The sequence below is a fragment of the Geotrypetes seraphini genome, chromosome 3 (assembly GCF_902459505.1).
Source record: "Geotrypetes seraphini chromosome 3, aGeoSer1.1, whole genome shotgun sequence".
Lineage (NCBI taxonomy): Eukaryota > Metazoa > Chordata > Amphibia > Gymnophiona > Dermophiidae > Geotrypetes > Geotrypetes seraphini.
The window spans coordinates 39,668,936-39,688,959 of NC_047086.1; the positions used below are offsets into that span (position 1 = coordinate 39,668,936).

Consider the following 20,024-nt stretch of genomic DNA (forward strand, 5'->3'; position numbering starts at 1 on the left):
CTGCCTGAAAGTAAGCCCGTAAAAATGGCAGTGTCTGCATTAAGTAATATAAACCCTTCAAACAACAAACCAACCATATACTATGGGTTCAGGACTAAAAAGATGAAACACGCTGGAAAGAAGTAAAAGGACAAATATAACTCCAGTGTGAGGCTTGGAACGCACCGAGAGAGGCCATTGTAGCACTAGAACGAGGCTTGGAATACACTGTCTTAGGAGATAGTATGAGAACACGAGAACCAATAAAGGCTTCCTCCCCCCACCCCAACTGCAACCCACCAATACCGAAAAATATCTCGTTGCCAGCCTTCAAATGCGGACCAATCTGGCGAGAAACCGGTGCCACTGATAACACTGAGAGGTGGAACTTTCCCTTCTTTCCCCGGCCTCGTCTACTCCTCCTTCAGCCAATCCGCGGAGTCCTCTCGGGTGTTAGGGGAAGGTGGGCGGGGCGGAGTTGGGTTGCTCTGTTTGTCCCGCGCAGCCTGTCGAATCCATTCCTCCCGCTCCCGCGGCCACCTGCCTGCCTCGAGGAAGGTTGGTGGTCAGTTGTTTTGAAACTAGTGCTTTGGGACGGGAGTTAGCTGTGTGGAGGAAAGGCGCTGTTGCTTGAGTGTAATCTGAGCTGCCTCTCGCTCGAAGAGGGAGGTGGGGCTGTTTGTTTGTGTGAGCGTGTATATATATATATATAGTGGAGCTTTCAGCTGCTGGCGAAGACGTTGGGGGGGGGGGGGGATTGCACTCTGCTGTTCCCCTTTTTCCCGCCGCCCGGCAGGGTGGGATGTGACAGGATGTTACCTCGTATCTGCTCAGCTTTGTGCCACTTTTAACTAGCTATCTCCAATGGCTCTGAAATGAATCGTCAGAGAATCTTCTTTTTCTGACCCCCCCCCCCCCCCCAAGGGAGTTATTTTGTGTTAAAGTGTTTCATCTTGGAACCTTGTTCTGTTCGAATCACGTTTCTTTCGCTGGTGCTTTTTTGATCTTCCTAGTTGCTTTAGGTACTAGTCTTAGAATTTTTAAATTATCTGGAGAGATCGGATCTACCCTACCTGTATTGGAACATACAAAACTGAGGCCCGGATTCTCAAAACTTTAACACCGTCGCTAAACTGTTTTCCGCCGGTTTAGCCTGCACGCATTTTAGCGGCGGATTATCAAAACGGATTATCTCTGTCTTTAGCGAGGTTTTTAGCAGTTTCTGAAAATGACATGCAAATTGGCTCTTCAACATTGAAATGAGCCCTCCTGGTGGATTCTTAAAAATTGCCGAGCCATTTTCTAAAAGCAGTGTCGGCTCTTAGCTACAAAAATAATCGACTGGTCCAGGGGTGCCGGTAAAGTGACTGCATTGTTTTAAACCCCAGCATGGCAGTGTCAAGAGACTTCTAAAAAGCCTTGTTGTGATGCAGCGAGAGAGATGCTCATTCTCTCCCCTTTCATCACAAAACCCCCTCCCCAGCAGCGGTGGCGACATCACCCCATCTGCAGCGGGAGAGATGCTGATTCTCTCCTGCCAACCAACAACCTCCCCTGAGGCTGGAGAGGTGCCCAATCTCTTCCACTACAAACAACCCCCCCTGCAGCGGCGATGATCCCCCTCTTGCAGCTGGAGAGATGCCTACTAGAGAATGACACGGTGACAAATTCATCACCGTTCCCATCCCCGCGGATAACCACAGGAAATAATCTCATGTCATTTTCTAGTATCTATTTCAACCCCAATCCTTCTACACCAGCATTCTTCAAAGCAAATCTTGTGGGTCAGTGGTTGTGGCCATTCATACTCTGATTCTTCCCTCTCTCCTTAAAGAATGACATGAAGATGGTTTCCCGCGGTTATCCGCGGGGACGGGAACAGTGATGAATTTTGTCACTGTGTCATTCTCTAATTGCCTACTCTCCCCTGCTGCCATACAACCCCCCCCCACGCTGCCTTCCTTACCTCCATGTAGATGCATGATCTGAGGGACATGGATTCCCTCCACCCAGCTGGTCCGCAGTTTCCAAAATGGGTTTTCCCCTCGCCGGTGCTGCGAATTTAACCAACTATTTTGTTACAAAAATTCATAATTTGAAATTGTCTCTTGTAGGTTCAAGCTTAGATTTACCAATCACTCTAATTCCTTTAGGAAAAGAAAGTTCAGCTGTTGATATGATCTGGAATCATTTTGAAAATCCAGACTGGAACCAATTTCTCTAACTATATTTAAAATATGTAAAATCCAATTGCCTATTGGATAACTGTCCACCGACTATTATGAAATCAGTCCCTATCTCCTTCAAGGCTGAACTCTTTAATTGGGTTTCTTTATGCATGTGTACAGTACTCCTCCCAAATTCACAGGGGATCCATTCCAGGAACACCCATGAATTTCAGAAAACTGCGAATACGGTTTTTCAGCTGATCGAAGGCAGGAGAGGGCAGCTAGGGCACCAGCGGGTGCTTAAATTGTACTTACGAAGCCGGGCACATTTTCCGATTGCCTCTTCCTGGTATTAAAGTCATGGTTACACCAATCAGGAGCTGCTTTGATACGCCAGATAGCGTGTCAAAGCAGCTCCTGATTGGTTTAACCATGACTTTAGTACCAGGAAGAGGCAGTCAGAAAATACCGTGAATTACCGAGTCCACGATTTGCGAATTCACGGGGGTTTACTGTACTGGCATATTTTCGGCGGAACTTAGTCATATCCTTGTGACTCCTGTTATTAAAAATTCTAAAGATTCCGTTTCCTTGACAGCCAACATAACCATTTTTTCTTAAAGTAACGGAAGGACTGGTTAACATCGATCTCATGAAATATTTAGAGAAGTTCAACATCTTACACCAGTGTTCTTCAACCTTTTTACACATGTAGACCGACGGAAATAAAATAATTATTTTGTGGACTGGTATCGGTTCGTGGATCGGCGGTTGAAGAACCCTGGGCTAAGTCGTGGGCCAGACCTCACTCATCTCTGCCCTCACAATAGTACTAATTGTAACACTATTTTTTCCATTGAATTTCATATATACACACAATATAATCTTATTAACAACACATAATGGTTAACCACAAAATAGCACACTGTATGCTTCTCAACATTCATTCCTACCAGAACACAGATAACCACTATGCAAATACGGGATCAAAAACTAAAAGTACTATATATGCAAACAAACCCTAAGATGCAAGACTCTACATGCAGTACAACCCCAGAGAAATAGAAACAAATGCATTTCTTCCTGAACAGTGCAAAATGCAGATAGCAGATGTAAATTCTCAAAATTGACACAATTCAATCACTAAATTAATAAATCTAGGCAAATGGATGTCAGGTCTCAGTTTATAAGGATAACTTTTAAGCTTCTAAATTCAGTTTGACACAAATTTAGGAGGTCAACTTAGAATATGCCTCTCTGTATTATATACACCTACTTTATGCATGTGTGTGCTAGGGAAATTTGTTTTCTCCCTCCCTCCATGCTGTGACATACTTTCTAGCCTGCTCCCACCTGGCCGTTTTATGCCGCCCCCGGTGTTATCTTCGGGCCGGTTACCTCTTCACTGCTGCAGTGCACAAAGCCGTGGACAGTGGCTCGCGCGTTCTGCGCCTCATTTGAAAGCCTTCCTTCTGATGTTGTGACAGAAAGAAGGCTTCTGGTTCAGGTGCAGGATGCCCGTAGGAGTCGCTGCCCGTGGCTTTGTGCACTGCAGCAGTGAAGAAGAGGGAGCCGGCCCGAAGATGGCATTGTTGCGGGCCCGATGCACGTGCTGGCTTTGTGGACCGGAAGGAAATTTCTGCGGACCGGTGGTTGAAGAACACTGTCCTACACAACTCTCAGTCTGGTTTTCATACAAATCATAGTACAGTACCGAAACAATTTTAGCTTCCATGACTGATCATCTTTTCCATTTATTTTCCCTGGGAAAATAGTTGATCATGACATTTTGCTTAGATGCCTTGATTCTATTGGCATTTCTGTACAGGTACTAAATTGGTTCATGAGTTTCTTAAAAAACCGTGCCTACCAGGTTTACAGTGAAGGAACTTTGTTTCAAGCTTGGTGTAATCCCTATGGAGTTCCACAGGGCTCCCCACTCTCCCCTTCACTTTTCAGTGTCTATATGGCATCATTGGGAAATATGTTATCCAATTTAAAATTGAAATCATATATATACGCAGATGACATTACAATTATTATTCCCATAACCTCACTGATTCAAGAGACAGAACAATTCATCTCATCTGCCCTTACTAAGGTAGAACAATATGGCAATTTAAATTAAAACTGAATTTGGATAAAACTAAATTCTTTATGGCAAGTCCTAACAACTAGATCATGAATACCTCTCTGAGATTAAATGGGTCAGACCACCCAATTAATTCTACCATCAAAATCCTAGGTGTCATCTTGGACCAAAGCTTGACTTTTGAAGATCACACTCTCAGGTTAAAAAATATTTTTTCACTTTATGGAAACTTCGTACCATTAAATACTATTTTGATTTCTTCTCTTTTCAACTGCTGGTTCAATCTTTGATCTTAAGTACCGTATTTTTCGCTCCATAAGACGCACCTGACCATAAGACACACCCTAGATTTAGAGGAAAACAAGAAAAAAAACCCATTCTGAACCAAATTCTCCCTGCCAAGCTCTGCACCTAACCCCACACTCCTTGCCAGGCTCTGTACCCTGTCCCCCCTCTTGTGGTCTAGTGGTAGGCTGGGACAGGGCACAGGGCAGTGCCTAGTGGCTGGCAAGCAGGGAGGGACAGGGCACAGGGCAGGCAGGGAAGTCTTTCTGTTTCCTGCTCAGCTTTGGAAAATGCACATCTCTAATATCTTTACATTTTTATTTCTTCTTTTTTTATATTTTTTAAAGCAATTCACCTGTCCAGCACAAGGCCTCTTGCCTCAGCTGTACATTTGTTGTAAATTTAAATTAGTGATTAATTGACTGTAATTCCAGCAGGAGGGCCCCCTTCCCCGGTATCTTTCTGTAGGACCCGCCTCTCCCCCCCGGTACCTTTATGCAATCCTGGAGGTTCAGTGCTGCATTGGCAGCCTCCCCTGCTGGACAGCCGCCCGAGTCCCCATCTGTCGCGGCATTGAGAGGCAGGCGCGAGCATGGTTAGTACTGATCACTGTGACATATCACAAAACCCATTTTACTTCATTCTTGTCACTTTCACACATCACTTTGTTCTTTCTTTCATTTATATAGCGGTTTATCCATGGCCTTTCCATGGCTTACTCATGGCTTATAATCACATAGTCTCTTATATGCATATCCTTCACACACATATGCATATTAGTTTATCAGTCTTCCATCTATTCACATGCACAATCACTGTGCTTCATTTATCAGCAATTTTATGCCACTAGTCACCATTTGTCATCTGTTGCGGCAGTGAGAGGCAGGCACATGCCTGCCTGGTCCTGCACCGCCACCCGAATGTCCAGTGCTGCATCGGAAGGCTTCCCCCATCTGCTGCTGAAGTGAAAGGCAGGTGCGAGCCCCGAGCGCGCCTGCTTGGTCCTGTGCCACCGCCTGAATGTCCAGTGCTGCATCTGTAGGCTCCCCCATCTGCTGTGGAAGTGAAAGGCAAGAGCAAGCCCCGAGCGTGCCTGCCTGGTCCTGCACCGCCACTCGAATGGTGCCGTCAGTTTCTGCGAGTCTCGCCAGAATCAACGGCACCATTCGGGCAGCGTTGCAGGACCAGGCAGGCGCGCTCGGGGCTTGTGCCTGCCTTTCACTTAAGCGGCAGATGGGGAGCCTGCCAATTCAGCACTGGACATTCGGGCGGCGGTGCGGGACCAGGCAGGCACGCTTGGGGCTCGCGCCTGTCTCTCACTGCCACGGCAGATGGGGACTCAGGCCGTCCAGTAGGGGAGCCTGCTGATGCAGCGCTGGACCGCCAGGATTACATAAAAGTACCAGGGAGGGGCGTGCAGTATTCGCTGAATAAGACGCACCCTTATTTCCACCTACTTTTGAGGGGGAAAAAGTGTGTCTTATGGACCGAAAAATAAGGTATCTTAGACTATGGCAATATTATATAAAGTGGTACCTCGGTTTACGAGTGCACCGGTTTGCGAGTGTTTTGCAAGACGAGCAAAACATTCGCAAAATCAGCGCCTCGGAAACCGAGCGTGGCTCGATTTACGAGCGCCCCCACCGCGATCCAGCACCCCCCTGCTGTGACCTGAAATCCCCCAGACCCACCCGAACCCGCTTCTTACTTTCAGCTCAGCCTCGGCACCAGCACTGGCATGTCCTATGTGTTGGTGCCGGTGCCCGAAGATCTCTGAGAATCTCGGCGAGAACGTGAACTCGCAGGCCTTGAGCATGCGCAGATGCTCAAGGCCTAGCAGAGAAGAGGAGGCCAATCTTCGGGCACCGGCACCAACACACAGGACATGCTGGTGCTGGTGCCGAGGCCTAGCTGAAAGTAAGAAACGGGTTCGGGTGGGTCTGGGGGACTTCAGGTCGCGGCGGGGGGGAGTGTGCCGGAACACGGCCGGGGGGGGTGTGCCGGATCGCAGGGGGGGGGCCTTCGGGGGGAGCAATGCCAGTTCTCGGGGGGGGGGGGGAATAGAGCAGCGCCGCTGGCCTCGGGGGGGGGGGGAATGTATCAAAGCAAGTTTCCATTATTTCCTATGGGTAAACTCGCTTTGATATATGAGTATTTTGGTTTACGAGCATGCTTCTGGAACAAATTATGCTCGTAAACCAAGGTACCACTGTACTTGGAATACTTTAAGAAAACAATCAAACGACTGAGAATTGTTCAGAATGCTGCATCTATGGTCTCAAGAAATCGGATCATGTAAATCTGTATTACAAAAAACTACACTGGCTGCCCATGGAAGCAAAGGTTATTTTTAAGTTTGCTTGCCTTTGCTTCAAAACCATAACAGGTTCATCTCCAATCTATCTATCTCATCATTTCAAATTTCCAGGCACAACTTGTACATGTAGTGCCTACTTGTTCGCTTTTCCATCCTTGAAGGGCTATATCTACAAGAGATTTCTCGATAGAGCATTATCATTCCAAGTTTCAAGTTGTATTTTAGTTTCATGAATCACTTATTTAGTTTTACTAAGTGAGATACAACATTAATAAAAATATAAGCATATATTTAGACATACCATTTAAAATTTAAAATAGTGGGCTAGACAAATAGACTTACAGACCAATCAATACACAAGGTAAAAAGGAGCAGAATTACAATTCAGTGCTTTAAAGTACAGAGGAGAACCATATATGGAAAGAACATTAGGAAGGGAAGAGTGAGAACCAAGAAGAAAACTAATATAAAATTTGGGCATAATTTAAAAATTAAAAGCATCTTTAAAAAGAAAACTCTAAGTTACTTTTAAAACGAATCAAATCATTTTCCTCTCTTACATGCTGAGGCAAAGTGTTCCAAAGTTGCGGAGCCATCACTGAAAACATCATGTCGTCGAGTTCCAATAACTTTCAAAGAGGGAACTACTATGAGCTTTTGGTTAGTGGACCAGAGAGAACACGACGTGCTATAAGGGATAAGTAATTTATTAATGAATTGAGGTTCATTAGTGGAAAGGGTTTTAAATACTAAAAGTTAAATTTTAAAAGTAATACGATGGTTAATTGGGAGCCAGTGAGATTTAATCAGAAAAGGTGTTACATGATCATATTTTTTACCTTTATGGATGAGTTTAACAGCAGTATTCTGAATTATCTGAAGACGCTTCTTTTCTTTTTGTGTGATACTTAATAAAGTTATAGTAATCGAGTTTTGCAATAATTAAAGAGTGGATTAATATATTTAGTGATTTTTGCTCCAGAAACTTAGAAATCGAGCGAATCATTCACAACTTATAAAAAGCAGGCAAATGGAATAAACTTTATCTCAAATATACTTTCTTACCAAACTTTTAGGAAGTCAATCAAAACTTATCATTTTGATAAATTCCTCTGAGTCCATTTCTGCCTTGATGTACGTCTAAAATACTTCCAGGAAAAATTTGATTATCTTACCATGCTAATGTAATTTTGGAAGTTTTTTGTAATATCGCTGTCTGTATACAGTCTCTTCCTCTGTAAACTGCTCTGAACTGTTTGTGGTATTGCGGCATATAAAAATAAAGTTATTATTATTATTTCTGGGGAGTTTTTTCCTCCTTTTTTTCTGTGCATGTGCCCATCATTATCACCAGCGATGGGCACATGCAAATTTAGTGAATCTTCGCTGCTGAATGCCATTGGGAACAGTGATGATGGGAAGTGGAAGAATTTTGTTTCCATGTGCATGAAATGAGGCTGTGAGAGTTGGCAGGCTTAGCAATGCTGGGAGGCATGGGGCAATGATGATGTGCCCTTTGACTCTGAGGCAGCATACATCCATATACAGTAGGTCCTTGGCCCTTTAAGCATACGTATACATGCTGTGTTCTTTTCCCCTTGGCTTTATGGATACCACCATGTGTAAATTCTGTCTTCATTATGTTAACTAATAATTAGTTCAGTGTCATCGGCTATTCATAGACTGGTTTCAATGATTATACACCCATACACATATTCCAGTCATAAGAATTTCTTCCTTATATGTTTTATTCAGTATATCCGATCCTCAGAGGGCTACAAAAGCCTATTAGGTATATGTGAAGCTTATCACAATTACCGATCGTCAAAGGATCAACATTAAGTAATTTTTTGTTGTTATTATTTTATATCTTTTTCTTATTATTATGCAGTTAAAGTTAGTCTTGTGAATACTTATCTTGATCAGTACAATAAATAGTTTGGAGCGCCTCTGCCAATACGCACATGTTTCAAATATTTTTCATCAGGGTTGAGGCTTCCCCTTAATCTAAAAAAACGTGAGAATAACACAAAAATGAGCTGTTGTAACGTCTAAGAACAAAATTATCAATTATTAAGCATAAATACTTCTAATATTTAACCAGGGTCTAACTCCCATTTAACTTACTACCGTGCTTTAAAGCTGCTGCTCCTCTCAATGGAATATCATATTAGAATGGCGTCTGTCGTCAGTTCTGGTTTTAAATTCAAACACCACCGGAACTGCTTTCAGAGAGGAAGCGGGAAATTCCCGAAGATCAGACGAGATAGAAGGTTTTTATATATAAAGGTAAATAATAAAAATAATAATAAACGGAATTCTAAAATTACCTTCATATCCCTTTTAAATTACTGTTAAGTTTCTGTTGAATTTCTATTAAATTATGGACATCCAATAGATTTCCTCATTTAAACCATTCGGAACTAGGGTATTCAGGACATAAATCCATTTTTGTTCTTTTACATTCAGAGCTTTTTTATAATCACCACCCTCCTTCCCTATATGTACAGTATCAATAATGCGCCATTTGATGTCTTGCCAGGAGTGATTCATACATTTCCAATGGTTTACTATTGGGGTTGTATCCGTCTCAGTGTTAACTCTGGATTTATGTTCGTTTAGACGTGTTTTGACTGATCTATAAGTTCGGCCCACATATACCTTTGCACAGTGAGGGTGGTGATTATAAAAAAGCTCTGAATGTAAAAGAACAAAAATGGATTTATGTCCTGAATACCCTAGTTCCAAATGGTTTAAATGAGGAAATCGATTGTTGTTATCCAGGGACAGCAGGCAGCTATTCTCACAACCCACTCACCTCCCCTAGTTGGCTTCTCGGCTAGCTATCTGAACTGAGGAGACGCGCCCTATGCTGGGTGGGAAGGCACTCGCGCATGCGCGGTGCGGGCGACTCAAAACTTCGAGTTTCTTCAAGCAAGTCTGCTTGTGAGGCGTCCGCATCTGGGCTCTGTCGATGACATCACCCATATGTGAGAATAGCTGCCTGCTGTCCCTGGACACACCTGTTACGGTAAATAACTGTGCTTTCTGGTCTATAAGTGTGCTTGGCTTTTTGCATCACCAGGACACACTTATAGGACTTCTCCCCAACTCTTCCTCTCCTTTGATTCTAACAAGTTGGGGGCATTTTGTTTCTCAGAAACCGGTTTCTCCCTGTTTGGTTGCCTATATTTTGTTCTGTTTTGCTCAATCTGGTCTGCACCTGGTGAGTCAGGTCACATCCCATAAAGCCTGAGCTAGGGCAGCTTCTGTAGTTTTCCTTAAATTTACTGCTGTTAAGGAATTCTGTACAGCTTGCCCTTGGTCCTCAGGTCACACATTCACCTCTTATTATTGTCTGGAGTTTTTCTCAAGACGGGATGGGCACTTCAGCCAGTTTTTATTATTATTTTGGTGAACTTTCCCACCATCCCATTCTAGTTAGCTTGGAGGTCACCCATGTGTGATAATATGCTGCCTGCTTGTCCTGGGATAAAGCTCAGTAGAGAATGACATGGGGAAAAAAATCTGTCCCATCACTGCCCCGTCCCCGGCCCACTGTTCTCTTCACCGCCCCGTCACCGCCGTTTCCTTTATCGCCCCGTCACCATCACCGCCCCGTCACCGTCCACCACGTGTTCGAAACTCGAAAACAGTGTCTGTCCTCTATAAGCTGCTGCAAGACTGCTGAACTTGCTGCAGAGGAGGAATCCAGCATGAAATACAGATAATGTGTTCAGTAACCCATGGGAATGGATACACTAGTAGATTAAAAAAAAAAGAACCAGCTCCGTGCTGCAAGAGCAGCTCAACTGGACTCCGACCAGAGCAAAAAATGAACCTCCCCCCCCCCGGGAACCGTGGGTAGGCAAGCAGAAGGAAAGTGTAGTGATGCGGCTCACCTTACCTCTTAGAACTAGTTCTAGTGCCGACGAAGTTTCAGCTCCAAGTCCGCAGTGACTCCAGTCCAGGCAGTGACCTGTCCTGCTAGCAGCTCTGAAATGTTCCCAATCGCTACTGCTGCACCACTACAACCCATTAAATGGGGTTTTCAAATCATGTGTGGCAGTAGTGATTGATCCCCTCACTGCTTGAGCAGGAAGAAGTGACCAATCAGGAGCCAGTACATTAAAGGGGGCGGAGTCAATGCGGCAACGGCACAAGTTGGTGATGGAGAGTTGGAGACAGCATGGCTGCCGGAGAAGCTTGAAGATCAGTCACGATAAATCGCGGTCACAAAGAAGGGGGTACGTTTACCTGTGGGGACAAATCTTTTCACCGTTCTTGTGGGCGGTGAAAAGTTTTGTTCCCGTGTCTGCGGCGATTTGGCTATAGAGTCTCCATGGCCCGCGGGCAAACTGCAGCCCACCCGCGAGGATCACTCACCGTGTCCTTCTCTAAAGCTCAGTAAATTACTGTAACAGGTGTTATCCAGGACAGCAGGCAGATATTCTCACAACCCACCCACCTCCCCTGGTTGGCTTCTTAGCTGGCTTATCTTAACTGAGAAGATGCACGCCCTGCATCGGGTGAGCATGTGCGGGGCAGGCTATCACGAACTTTTGAAGTGTCTGTATCAGGACTCCATCGGTGACGTCATCCATGTGTGAGAATATCTGCCTGCTGTCCCTGGATAACTCGACACACACTAGGGATCTAATGCCAATATACATAACATTCTTGTCCAATGTGTCATAATTAGATTGTAAGCTCTTTTGAATAGGGACCGTCTCTTGTGTATTTGATGTATAGCGCTGCATGGGTCTGGTAGCATTATAGAAATAATAGTAGTACTGTAGTAGTAGACTGAAGGTCCATCAAACCCAATATCCTATTTCTAACAGTGGCCAATCCAGATCACAGTTACCTGCCAGAATGCAAAATGAGAAAAACAGATCTTATGGTTCTTATGCCAGTGCTTCTCAAGCCACGTACAAGCAGTGCATTTTTCCAAGCCTATCTTAATAGTTTATGGATTTTTCTTTTAGGAACTTGTCCAAACAATTAAATCAGGTCTTTTTTTTGAGTATTTTGTTCCTTATACTTTCTGCTAGTTTGCCTGGCACTGACATAAGGCTTACTAGTCCTTGGTATCTAATATCATATCCAAACATACTCTTCAATGTCATGTCTGACATAGCATTATTCTTTGATATTTGTGCATTAGGGACAAGGTCAACTTTATCTTTAACAGTCCCAGATTCTACTTGTGTGCTTGCTTCTTCAGACTTTGCTGTTTTAGTTGTCTATAATAATTGCTTGGTAAAATAACCTCAAAATGATTGTATCATGATTTTGTATTTCAGATTTGTCAATATTGCTGTGAATGCTTGCTGTGAAGACACTGCAACTGAACTGCCATAGAACTGCATCAGATTGGAGATTTGTGCACTTTTCACACAAGCCCAGTTGTAATTTAAGAGAAAATTTCACTCACTATATTTCCCAAGATGTCTGAAGCTTTAGGTGCAAAGAAGGTGTCTTTAAGTCAAGGCTTGGAGAAATCTGGTGGCAGAACATTGTTTTACACCAAAAAGAGAGGCTATGATCTTACCCGGAATCCATACCTCAATAAGGTACACTTAAAAAAAATTTTTTTAAGATAATTCCTGCACAAGTCAAAACAGCTATGAGCACACTCTCTAGTGATAATGTTCGTAAGGGTTACTTGTGGAGGTGGAGGTACTGCAGTAGAGGTGTCAGAAGAGAACCTTGTCCGATTTGTATGGGATGTGCTCAGTTGTTTCTCTCATCTTTGTAGTTGAACCCCCCCCCGCCCCCAACTTTTCGTAAAAGTGAAACCACCCATTTGTTAACTGCTTGTTGCAAGGAAGGGAGTTGCAGCACAACTGAAAACTTAAATTTTTTGCAGAGTCACTGCTCAGCAAGCTTCAGCTTGTTCCATCATTTAGCTGCTTGTTTCATATGACTGGGAATTGGGAATTCAATTTTGCATATGTCATCAATGGTTTCCCACATGCAGAGCAGATTCACTTCTACTTCCTTATATTCTAGAAAAGGGTGTTGGTTACAGGACCAGTTCTTAATTAGCTAACTTTCCAAAACATCATTGCTGGGATAAGACAAGAGCAGAAAGGTGTTGACCTAGATCAGTGTTTCTCAACTTGGTCCTGGTGTACCCCCTTGCCAGTCAGGTTTTCAAGATAACCACAATGAACATGCATGAAAGAAATTTGCATATAATGGAGGCAGTGTTTGCAAGTCAAGTTTATGCAAATTCAATGTGGATATCCAGAAACCTGACTGAGTTGAGAAGCATTGACCTAGATAACACAGGGCTAGATTCTTAAAACTTTGCGGTAAAATCTGATGAGCTGCTTTTGCAGCTGTTATTTTCTTCTTAGATCCTTCTTTCCCCTCATCCTTCAAAACAGAATAGTTCCTGTCAATCATACTCTTGACATGATACTTACACCTAACTCCCCTCCTTTCAAATACTCTGATCCTTCAGTTCATCCAGTACCCTGGTCGGACCACTATCTTATATCCTGTAATTTTACATTTCAACAAATCATATCAAATCTATTACCAGCTAATTATAAAACAATTTCATTTAGAGACTTCTCAAAAATTGAATTAACTGATGTTACAACTATTTTTAACGTTATAGCAAACACTTTCACTAGAAATATGAATGGGATGTCACAAAAAGTTAGTGCTGCTATAGTTCCAATAAAGGGAGTTTCAAATAACTGGAGGAAAAAGCCTCAGATTGAAACCCTTCCACCACCACAATGGTGGTCCAAGGTGGTCGGGCGAGCACCTCACTGGCAAAAAACCTCCAGACCAGCTCCCAATAATAGTGAACTTAAAGCAGGACTATGGTGCAAAGATAGAGGATAATTTCCACTTATCACTTGGTTGATCGGTACACCGACGATGGCCAGCGTTTCACATCTCTGCTGCCTCAGGGTGTATAGCAATCCGATCACACTGAAACCAGAATTTAGACAAAACTTCAATTAATAAACTGGAAAAGTTGCACGGCTCCATAAACAACTAAAGAAAAGAAGCCTCAGGGACATACCTTTAAACTGGACGCAAACCGCATCTCAAGATCAAAAGATGGCTACGCCACGACTGTCATGGGATTAATATAGCGCTCCCGGGAGGTTCAATATTATCCCCCCTGCTTTTTAATATATTCCTCTCCCCGCTTTTAAATTTAACTCAGTCTCTAGGTTTTACAGCATTCGCCTATGCTGATGACATCCAACTCATTCATCCACTAGATCCTGAAAATAAAAATGACATTACAACTATTAACAACAAACTTGTAACTATAAAAGACTGGCTCAGCACAAATAAATTGGCTTTAAACCTCAAAAAAACAAAATCAATGCTCTTTTCTTGGAAAAAAGACACAATATTAAACTCCCCAATCTCTATCAATAATTTCGAAATAGAACTGGTTACTACTTTAAAAATTTTAGGCGTAATGATCAATGACAAACTTACCTATCACAACCACATTAGTAATATTGTCAAAGCTTGCTTTTATAAATTACGTTTAATTCGTTCTCTCGCTAAATTCTTACAACCAGAATCCATCAATATTCTAATTCATTCCTTAGTAATATCCAGAATAGACTACTGTAACTCTCTCCTTATCAACATTACCCAAAAAGAAAAAAGAAGGCTGCAATTGATACAAAATACTGCCGTGAAATTGATCCACAACGCTAAAAAATATGATCATGTTATCCCCCTGTTGATAACTTCTCATTGGCTTCCGGTAAGCCATCGCATAACTTTTAAATTACTGCTTTTAGTTTTTAAATCCTTAAGTTTTAATGAACCACAATTTATCAACAGGTGGCTAATTCCCTATAGCACGACACGATCTCTCCGCTCGACCTCTTATAATCTTCTCTCCATTCCCTCATTAAAAGTTATAGGAACCAGATGGCACGACATGTTTTCAGTTATGGCCCCTCATTCATGGAATCTCTTACCTCAATACATCAGGGATTTAAAAGATTTAATTCTATTAAAAAAAACCTAAAATCATTTCTCTTTAAAGATGCTTATGATTCCTAGCACATTACTCTTCGTTTTTTATTTAAGCAGCTAAAATTACCCCCCCTTTTCGTCTTTCCCTTATATGTTTTTCCTTCTCTTCTATCTAAACATTGTAACTTTCTCCCCATTTACCCTCACAATTCTTGTAAGTTTTAACTCAGAACAAAATTATTTTATATGTATGTATTTTGTTTGTTAAGTTTTAGCCCATAACATTAGTTATTTTATATGTCAGCACCAGTGTTCCCTCTAAGCGGGCGGGTGTTGTGAGCAAACTTTTTTCACGGGCGCCAGCAAGTTATGAGCCAAATAAATATGTTGCTTTCTACCACAGAACTTCCTTACGTTTGTATGGAATCTATCCCCTTTCAACTTTAGAGAGTGCCCTCTTGTTCTCCCTGCCTTAGCTACTAAGTCTATTCCCTTCAGTACCTTGAATGTTTCTATCATGTCCCCTCTCAATCTCCTCTGCTCAAGGGAGAAGAGGCCCAGTTTCTCTAATCTTTCGCTGTACGGCAACTCCTCCAGCCCCTTAACCATCTTAGTTGCTCTTCTCTGGATCCTTTCGAGTAGTACCGTGTCCTTCTTAAAGTACCAGTGCTGGACGCAGTACTCCAGGTGAGGGCGTACCATGGCCCGGTACAGCAGCATGATAACCTTCTCTGTCTCTTCAGTCCAGCATCTGCCCCTTCCATTCACTGTCTGTCTTTCCCTGCCATCTCTCCTCCTGCCCCCCCCCCCACCCCCCAATTTGGTCTAGCATCCATCATCTTCCTTCTGTTCCCCTCATGGTCTGGCATCTCTATCCTTCCCTCCCCCCTGTGGTTTTTAGCATATCTCTCTTCTCATTTCCTCCACTCAGATCTGATCATTCTCTGCTCTCTCTTCCCTTTTCTTCTCTGGTCTTCCTTCTCTATTTTCTGCCTCCATCTAAATTAAATTCTTTCATACTATTTAGTCCCGTTTCCCTCTTTTCACTGTGTCTACACACAGATTGTCACCCCTTTCCCTCACCCCTCCATTATCTTACTATTTTCTTCCCCCTTTATTTATCTCCTCCTTCCATCCAGTATGTGTTCTTTCCCCACTTCCATTCAGCATCTGCTCTCCCTTCTCAACTGACATCCATCTGCCTTCTGCTCTCTCTCCCTTCTTCTCACTTCCATCATCTGTCCCCTTCTCTCTCTCTCTCTCATCTCCTCCATTCCATCATCTGCCCCTTCTCTCTCTCTCTCTCTCTCCCCCCCCCCCAACTTCCATCATCTGCCCCCCTTCCCCTCACCTTTGTGGGTCACTTTCTTTCCCCTGAGGGTGGCTCATGTCACAGGGGAAGCTTTGGCCGAGCAGAACCGCTTGATTGACAGTGGAACTTACTTGATTGATGTCGATGCTGGGGCCCGTTGCCGTTTGAAGGAAAAAAAAAAAAGGTGGAAAAAAGGAACCTGTAAAGGCGAGAGGAAGGGAAACCTCCAGGACAGCTGCTTTTTGCCCTCCTTCAGCGGCCCAAGAGTTCAGACCAGCAGCGGCAGCTCTGTATGCTTTTAACTTCGGCACAGAGCTGCCCCTAATCAATAGTTTAGCGCGGTTTCATGAGGCAGCCTCGGGGCCTTTGATAGCCGGCCCGCTTCGATGATGCGATGTGGGCCGGCCTAGCAAAGGCCCCGAGGCTGCCTTATGAAACCGCGCTAAACTATTGATTAGGGGCAGCTCTGTGCCGAAGTTAAAAGCATACACAGCTGCCGCTGCTGGTCTGGAGGTGCGGAGACAAGGCAGGAGGCAAACGCGGTGGAAGGCAGGAGTCCCGGCGAAGGCAGGAGTCCCGGCACAGCGACTGCAACAGGAAGTTGCAAGTCAGCTGACGCCGGCCTTTCGTTGCGGCGGGGACCGAATCCTTCGCGGACCGGCAAGATTTTGTTTGCGGACCGGCGGTTGAAGAACTGTGCTCTACACTGTGTTGTATGCTTTTCCTCCCCGACATATGATAAGCTGGGTCATTTGAAGCATTGTGGCTCTTCATTTTGTGGCTACAATTTGGTTTCGCAGGCCGTGGTATTCAGATCTGATGCAGTTTCAAATGGGCTACTGCCTCAGGTGCATTCAGACCTGCTTTCCCAAGGTCCAATATGTGTGGAGAACCTGGATTACGTTTCTTTTACATCATGGCTATGGGACGTGAAGCATTAGTGCATCCAGGTTACTCAGATGTAGTCCTTGCCACCCTTCTTAAGTCTAAGAAGTCAACCACAGTTTCTGCTTACGCTAAGGCGTGGAGAACCTTATATCATTGATGCATTCAAGAGCGTGTGAAGCCGTTTTCAGCTCTAGTTTCGGTGGCGTTAGCCTTTCTCCAGGTGGGCCTTGCCTAGGACCTCCCCTGTGGCTTAACGTCGGGTCCAGGTTGCCCGGCTCTCTTGTTTTAGTGATGCACCTGGGTAAAAGAAATCTGTGCAGGACTTACACGTTAAATGGTGAGACCTTAGTTAGGACCACGGAAGAACGGGATTTAGGAGTAATCATTAGTGAGGACATGAAAACTGCCAATCAAGTGGAAAAGGCTTCCTCTAAGGCAAGGCAAATGATGGGTTGTATCCGTAGAGGTTTTATCAGCAGGATGCCAGAGGTCATAATGCCACTGTACAGGTCCATGGTGAGACCTCATTTGGAATATTGTGTTCAATTCTGGAGACCACATTACCGGAAAGATGTGCTGAGAATGGAGTCAGTTCAGCGGATGGCCACCAGGATGGTCTCGGGGCTCAAAGATCTTCCGTATGAAGTAAGGCTGAATAAATTGCAGCTGTACTCACTTGAAGAACGAAGAGAGAGAGGGGACATGATCGAGACATTTAAATATATCACGGGTCGTATCGAGGTGGAAGAGGATATCTTCCGTCTTATGGGACCTTCTTCCAACAGAGGGCATCCGCTGAAAATCAGGGGAGGGAAATTTCATGGTGACTCCAGAAAGTATTTCTTCACTGAGAGGGTGGTCGATCATTGGAATGAACTCCCACGGCAGGTGATTGAGGCCAACAGCGTGGCAGATTTCAAAAATAAATGGGATATTCATGTGGGATCTCTAATGAGGTAAGGGCAGGGGGTGGTGAGCAAAATCAAGGAGAAGGGTCACTAGAGTGGGCAGACTTGATGGGCTTTGGCCCTTTTCTGCCGTCATTTTTCTATGTTTCTATGTTTCTAAGACTGTAGACCTATGCTAGCATCCCATCCAGACATTGCCAGATTTCTGAACGGTACTCTCAGCATTAGACCACTGATCAAGCCACCATTCCCTTCGTGGGTTCTTAACGTGGTTCTCGAAGACTTTTCCAAAGCACCATTTGAGCCTCTAGTTAAAGTGTCCCTCTTGGACTTGACGCCTCAGGCGGTGTTCCTGGTTGCAGTGACTTCAGCGCGGCAAGTTTCAGAACTCCAGGCTCTTTCTTGTAGAAAGTCTTTTCTCAGAATTTCAGAGTTTCCTTGAACACCGCTCCATCTTTTCTGCTGAAGGTAGTTTCAGCAATTCATGTAATTCAGGAGGTCCGTTTGTCTGTGTTTACCACTACAGGTTCTAGGTAGTAGGTCCATATTTTGATGAAGCTGGACATAGGAAGAGTGCTTCTTTGTTATCTAGAGGTCACCAACAAGTTTAGAGTCTCTGACCATCTGTTTATGCTAATTCATTCATCCAAGCGTGGCGCGCCTGCTTCCAGGGCCACGATCCCCAGATGGTTCCATCAGGTCATTTTCTCAACCTACATTGTCTGTGGAAAACAGTCCCCAGTTTTCTGTCAAAGCGCATTCAATTAGAAGTATAGCGTCGTCATGGGCCGAGGCTTGGGCAGTCTCCCCAGTGGAGATCTGTAGAGCAGTAGTTTGGCCCACACTATGCACATTTGCCAAGTTTTGCAAGTGGATGTTGTAGTATGTGAGGACTCTGCCTTTGGTTCCTGCATATTGCGAGCCGGCGCAGTCAGCCTACCCTGGATGTCAGGGACTACTTTTCTACATCCCACTTGTCTAAAATGACACACCTATTGCACTGGTAAAAGAGATTATGTCTTTACCTTGATAATATATTTTCGTGTAGATAGGTGTGTCATGCTAGACAAGCGCCCTGTCCTTCCTGCGCCTGCCTACTGTTTCATTCTGTTAATGCTTCTCCAAGTTGCATCTTGGATGCCAATCAGCCCATTGGACCTTGAAGAATTCTGTCTATTATATTTAGCTTCTCCAGAGATATTACCTGCGCTCCTTTGATGCTATTGGCTTTTGCTATTTCATTACATGTTAAAGCAGAACAGTTGTATTGTATTGTTGGGGTGTCCCCTCTTTGTCCTTACTTCACATATCCGATTGGAGCTTTAGCATGCTTGAGTACTAATTGCAAGTGGCAGTAGAGCTCACAGTGACGAACAAGGGACACAGAAAAAATCCAGAGTGGATTTCTTTGCAGATGGCTCGCGGCCATGGGGAGACAACCCGCTTGCCTAGAATGACACACCTATCTACTGGAAAATATATTATCAAAGTAAGGACATCATCTTTTTATTGACTACCTTAATTATTCCAAATACCTATGCAAAGAAATATGACTTAGCTGCTGTTTAAAGGTAGGCATATCAAATATGAATTACACATATTTTAGAAGATACCACTTTCATTTTAATTGATGGATTATCTAGCAAATGAGCACTATCATATCTCAGTTGTTGGCTTGGTTTAACTTGGCAGTACATTCAATAAATAGTAATGTGCTTAAATGTCACTCGTTCGCAAAAAGGTAACAATGTAATTTGGCTAATATAGATGTAAAATGCAGAAATTGTGGAATCTCTGATACCAAGTGGGCTGCTGCATGCTGTACAAACTGTAATAGTCTAATTGGCTGCAGAAGTCCCAAATACATTGAATTGCAGTTATCAAGTTTAGCTAAAAATGGACTTTGCAAAACAGACCTAAAACATGCCTTTTATAGCATAAATTTCAATTTCCTCAACAAAAGCAACCTTAAAAAACCCTTAGTCTTTCACAACTGATCTTATATGGGACTTAAATGAAAGTATGAAATCTAAAATTACCCCAGGCAGTAAACCTATTGTGAAATTTTAATATTCTGCTCACATAATTCAAGAGATGATAC

General features: G+C 43.6%; 1 protein-coding gene across 3 annotated transcripts in view; it reads left to right on the forward strand.

The window, feature by feature from the left end:
* The first annotated feature begins 341 nt into the window (after nt 1-341).
* Nucleotides 342-20,024, forward strand: part of ME1 (malic enzyme 1) — a 328,911-nt gene continuing 309,228 nt past the window's right edge. For 2 of the 3 annotated variants that reach the window (XM_033939568.1, XM_033939570.1), the window contains exons 1-2: nt 415-537; nt 12,148-12,417. In XM_033939568.1, coding sequence (XP_033795459.1) covers nt 12,292-12,417 — 126 coding nt within the window. In that variant the 5' untranslated portion in view covers nt 415-537; nt 12,148-12,291. Of the gene's footprint in view, nt 362-414; nt 538-12,147; nt 12,418-20,024 lie in introns of those variants that run through there. The other variant, XM_033939569.1, reaches the window with a different exon arrangement.